General features: G+C 35.2%; 1 protein-coding gene across 1 annotated transcript; it reads left to right on the top strand.

The window, feature by feature from the left end:
• The first annotated feature begins 3,739 nt into the window (after positions 1–3,739).
• On the top strand, positions 3,740–5,002 carry LOC107635875 (F-box/kelch-repeat protein At3g23880-like). Its single transcript, XM_016339428.3, has one exon. The coding sequence runs from the start codon at positions 3,782–3,784 to the stop codon at positions 5,000–5,002; it is 1,221 nt and encodes a 406-aa protein (XP_016194914.1). The 5' UTR covers positions 3,740–3,781.
• The last annotated feature ends 951 nt before the right edge of the window (positions 5,003–5,953 follow it).

Here is a 5,953-nt window from a genome sequence, read left to right as displayed (position 1 = left end):
GACTTTTCCATGTAATAAATATGAAAATTAATCATGTTTGACTATAAGTTAATGGAATAACATTTAATTAAATGATGAATTTAATTTTAATATGTTGTTAGTATAAAATTATTTTATACATATATTTAATTACATAATATTATATTTATAAAAATAATTATTTTTTATATTAACTGCATGAATAGTCATCTAAAAAATGATTATAATTGCATAACTGTGCACATCAAAATTAATAAATTCTTAAATGATAATATATTTTTTAAATTTTGGTGCGTTTGGATGTAGTGCGGCGTCACTTAGTTCTCGCGAGGTTGTGATGACGTTGCTTCCTTTGCAAGAGGGGACACAATGTGCGGTGGTTATGGGAGAGACGAGTGCGACCACGTGCAACGGTTTTGGGAGAGAGGAATAAGGCGTGTGGCGACTCTAGGAGAGGGAGGCGCCGCGTGCGGTAGCTCTAGGAGGGATAAGGTGTGTGGAAAGAGGAACAAGAATTTTATTTTTTATTTTTAATATTGGATTAATGATGGTGTTTTTTTTAATTGTAATTTACTGTGATATTTTTTTTAAGATGTGGCATGATTTAATGTAGGAGTATAAATCAGAACGTCCAATTTTTAAGTACAGAAATCAAACCGTCTGATTTCTGTATTCGGACCGTTCGATTTGTGTTAAAAAAATTAAAAAAAATTGGAGTACATAAACCGGAGAGTATGATTTGTGTACTCCAATTTTTTTTATTTTTTCAACACAAATCGTTGGGTCCGATTTGTGTACTCTAAAGTTTTAGAATTTTTTAAACACAAATGTAAAAAAAATCAAGTGTACTGGTAAAAAAAATTTGTTTTTTGTAAGAGCATGTGGGGAGTATAGTACAGTGTTTCTTTTTTTCTTTTTTTTTTTTAAGGAAGCACTAAATAAATGTTTGATATATTGATTTTGGATCAAACTCCTCAAAGGGAGAGAATTAATAAAATAATAAAGTGAAATATTAATCAGTTTCAAATTAAGATAATAGAGTTCACATGATAAGAATTACAAATTCAATGATGATTATTGATTTATCTCTCATTTTATCATTTAATTATTTTCTTCACTAATTCATTCACTTTAGATATACAATATTGTTGACTTATCCATTATCTTTCAATGAATAGAATATAGACTCTACTGAAATCCAATCCAATAGTAAATAATGAATGAGTCGACACATTTTATTCCATGTAAAATGGATACCCCATCGTAAAACACTGCTAATGCGCATAAAGATGTGTTGGTAATTAGTACTAACCATAAAGACTTTAGCTCCAGAGTTGAGAGCATTGATAACCATCTTCCTCTCCACAGGTCCTGTGATCTCTACCTTCCTATCAGCCACAGCCGGTGGAACCGGTGCACACACCCACTCTCCTTCCCTTATGTACCTCGTCGCCGGATCGAACCCCGGCAGAGCCCCTTCATTGTACCTCCTCTTTGCCTCTTTTCTGCATTCCAGAGCATACCTTATATGGCTCCTGAACTCACGTTGCAACTCAGCAACAAACTTCAGAGCATCCTTTGTGAGGATTTTTGCAAACTCCTCATCATATCTTCCCCGAATGTCCACTCCTTCTGGAACATCATAGGACGGATCAATCTTTTTCACTCCTTGTTTGGGATATCCATAGGTTCCAGTATCCATCCCTTTCCTTTTTTTGTTTTATTAACCTTTGTTTCCCCTTCTACGTGCCTATAGTAATAGTATTGGTTCTTGTATGAAAATATGGAATGTGTCTTGAGGGCAAGGGCTAGTTAGAATTTATAGAACCAATAGAGAAACGGGAGCAAGTTGGATAGGTAATGTTACGAAAACAATCACAGAGTCATCATACAAACCGTTACAAAATAGGAAATGAATTATCTCAATTCTTTTTAGAGTTAATACTCAGTCTGAAATTTAACATCGGATTTATATTAATCTTAAAATTATAATTGGCTCAATTCGACTTCCAAAATTTATAATATTAACTCATATTAGTCTTTAATTTTTATAAATGCCATGTTGATTTTGCAGAATTTGAATTTTTTGCCTATATTTTGACTAAGAATATTAGACCTCCTAAAAACTTAATTGGCTCTCCAACATTCTTACGAAAAATGACAATAACAAGTTCAGTTTGAAAATTTTGTGGCTCATGGAAGAAAAACAATCAAGTTTTTGGAGCTCTGATAAATCTCGATCACATGAAAGTTAGGTAAAAAATTCAAAGCGCGGTGATGACGTTGCTTCCTTTGCAAGAGGGGACACAATGTGCGGTGGTTCTGGGAGAGACGAGTGCGACCACGTGCAACGGTTTTGGGAGAGAGGAATAAGGCGTGTGGCGACTCTAGGAGAGGGAGGCGCCGCGTGCGGTAGCTCTAGGAGGGATAAGGTGTGTGGAAAGAGGAACAAGAATTTTATTTTTTATTTTTAATATTGGATTAATGATGGTGTTTTTTTTTAATTGTAATTTACTGTGATATTTTTTTTAAGATGTGGCATGATTTAATGTAGGAGTATAAATCAGATCGTCCAATTTTTAAGTACAGAAATCAAACCGTCTGATTTCTGTATTCGGACCGTTCGATTTGTGTTAAAAAAATTAAAAAAAATTGGAGTACATAAACCGGAGAGTATGATTTGTGTACTCCAATTTTTTTTATTTTTTCAACACAAATCGTTGGGTCCGATTTGTGTACTCTAAAGTTTTAGAATTTTTTAAACACAAATGGGAGGGTCCGATTTGTGTACCTCCCATAATTTTAAAAAATAACAAAAATGATCATGTTAAGGTATAACACTTATTTTACTTCCATATCCAAATTTTTTAGCTCAAGAATTTATGTGGTTGCTTTTTCTTATTGTGAATAGAATGTGAGTGAAATTAGATTAATTTTTTTGGATTTCTTTTAATTGATTTTTTTTCACTAGTTGAATACACCACTAATTGGTTCTCTATACTTTCTCTTTTTAAATTTAATTTTTATTGTAAAATACTATTCGGATATCAAAATTAGCCACTAAAATCAGCTATCAATGTATTTATGTATAAATATGTATTGTTTAATTTATTTTCAATGTGTATTTATATTTCAATATGTATTTTATACTAATTGTTAACTTTAATGGCTGATTTTGGTGTACACGTAGTATAGTCATTTTTATTATAACTAATACTACTCGACCAATAAATATTATTATTTTAAGCTAGACAGTATTTAGTTAGTAATAATATGCACATATGTTTGCAAGTATTTGTACATATAAAAAAAATAATTTACATATATATTTATTAATACATAAATTAATATAATTTGCATTAATTTTTTTTAAAATTTACACCTATAAATTAATTAAATTTATTTATTAAAGATACTTTAATATTTATACTAGCCAAATAATAATCAAAATTACTAAAATTTGACAGACTCCTAAAATTTTTATTTTATTATATGAAAATAATTTTTATTAAAATTTGGCTAACACTTAACTAATAAAAGAAAATTGAATAATCTCATAGCATTGGATAAAATCTCACACAATTAAAATAAAAAAATAATTAATTAATAAAAACTTACTCTTTCTAATAAGTGATATAAAATTACTCATTTTTTTAATAATTAAATGTAGGCCGAATTTTAAATTCAACTTTCTCTATTATATATACGAGAAGAAGTGAGAAACAAAAATCATAGCACACTCGCACGGTGGATCCGACAACGGTCACAGTTTCTCCGGGAGCAACCGTGCTCCGATCCACTCATGGAGGACACAACAACGACCACCACCATTGATGATGAGGACCAATCACCAACCAGCAAACGCCACCTGATCTCCTCCTCTTCCATTTCCGACCACCGCCCACTGCCGAACATTCCCTTCGATATAGTAGCCAAAATCCTCCTGATTCTGCCGGTGAAGTCCCTCCTCCGTTTCAAGTCCACATGCAAGTCTTGGAACGAGTTCATCTCCGATCCTCAGTTCGCCAAGGACCATCTCCGAGCCTCAGCTTCGGACCGCAACCCCAACCGCAACCGCTTCCTTGTAACCTTCAAAACCTTACGGATCAACAACGAGTCACAACCGTACCTCAGAGACTACTCCATCTCCTCCGTGTTAGACGGGTCCGAAGCCACCGCCGCCCCCGCGCGTAACAAGTTCCCCTGCTTGGAGAGCAGGACGAAGTTCCTGTGCGGCTCTTGTGACGGCATGATCTGCATGGCCACGAATCCAAGCTGGCCCATCGTTTGGAACCCTTCCACCGGAAAGTTCAAGCAACTTCCCCCTCTCGCTGCGGCTGACGGCGGCCTTGTGTACGGCTTCGGCTACGATCATATCGGTGACAGTTACAAGGTGGTGGCAACCTTGGACTTGTCAAACATTCGTCTTGCTGCGAATCGTAATGATTACCAATTCGATAACTTTGTTTATACCTTGGGTACCGATTCTTGGAGACAGATCCATGGATTTGCAGGCTTGGTGGTGAAAGACAGTTCAGGGAAATTCGTGAATGGCACTCTTAATTGGTTGGCGTGTGATGCAAACAACTTCGCTGTGGTTCGTGTCCTTTCTCTTGATTTGGCGACGGAGCAGTATCAAACACTGATTATTACTCCCGTTGATGGAAGACCCGATATAGAGGTTAGATGGTTGCGCTCCGCCGTGTTAAAGGGGTGCTTGTGCATCGTGGCGGAACGAGACATGGTTGCTGACTACTTCGTAATGAAGGAATATGGGAATGCTGGTTCTTGGACTTTGATGTTCAGGATCCCTTATGCGAACGTGCTTCCTGAATTTTTCAGCTTTCACATGGCTCCGATTTGGGTTTCTGAGGAAGGAGATGAGATTTTGTTGGCATATTTGGGAATGTTGAGTGTTTACAGTACCAGAAATGGCGGGTCTTTTAAAGCTGCTGGGATTGGGTTATTCAGAGGTTCCATGCTTGCAGCTGCTTATACTGAGACTTTGATGTCACCTTCTTGAGTCTTATGTCAGGTTCTTAATAATCATTTTGCTGATTCAGAATAAAGGAAACAATTTGTTGTTTCTTCTCTCTTGTTTTATGTTATGCAAATCATGGTTGTTGTATGTAGTACATTTCATCATGTAGTTAACAATTTTGTACTGCATGAGAGATTTATTGTTACTACAAACTGTGTTTAAGTTAAATTTTATGGATTTTCAGTTTTTATAACAAGTTTCAAGACTACTTCTTAAAGTCATTTATACTTTCTAGCTATTTAATAAAGTAAATATTATTTTCGGCTATTGACATTTTTTCTATAAGACATAGCGCACCTTAATTATTCTTAAATCTTAACCACTTCTCATCCATTAACAAAAATGGACTGATTGAGCCTTGCTACCGGTTAGTAAATGGTTATCCATCTGACGTGTCAAGTTAAATCTGAGATGTCAATTGACAATATCAGATGTCAACTCCAAATAGTTGTAAGTACTAAAAACTCTTTTTCTTTTTTCCGTCCTATTTTTTCTCTTTTTTAGACCTATTATCATCATTTCCTACTTTCACACAACCTTAAATCTCTTTTTGCATTAATCATAAAAATATCAATAAAGCTAATAATTCATACATCATTAACAATTTAACATACACTTTATATATACAAGAAGACAAGATATGAGAACAAGCGGAATACCTCGACGACAAACTTAAATGCCTCACCAGATGTCACGTGAGACTCTTGTCAGGATGAAGTAGGAGCGCCAACTGCTGGTAGCGCTTGCGAAAGACAAGACAGGGACAAAAGACTCAACACTCAAGACGGCATCAGTCAACGAAAGGGGAGTTGTTAGCAGCAGCGACTTAAAGGACGATCAGGGCGAGTATCTTGGTGATGCTGGAAAGATTTGAGGTAAGGCAATGGGCGCGCTTGGCATAGTTGAAGTCTTTGGAGAAAGAGAAGTTAGGCT

Source organism: Arachis ipaensis, chromosome B4 (assembly GCF_059453495.1).
Source record: "Arachis ipaensis isolate K30076 ecotype BB chromosome B4, ASM5945349v1, whole genome shotgun sequence".
NCBI lineage: Eukaryota > Viridiplantae > Streptophyta > Magnoliopsida > Fabales > Fabaceae > Arachis > Arachis ipaensis.
The sequence above is the reverse complement of the archived record's forward strand: the minus strand, read 5'-3'. Positions and strand labels throughout refer to the sequence as shown.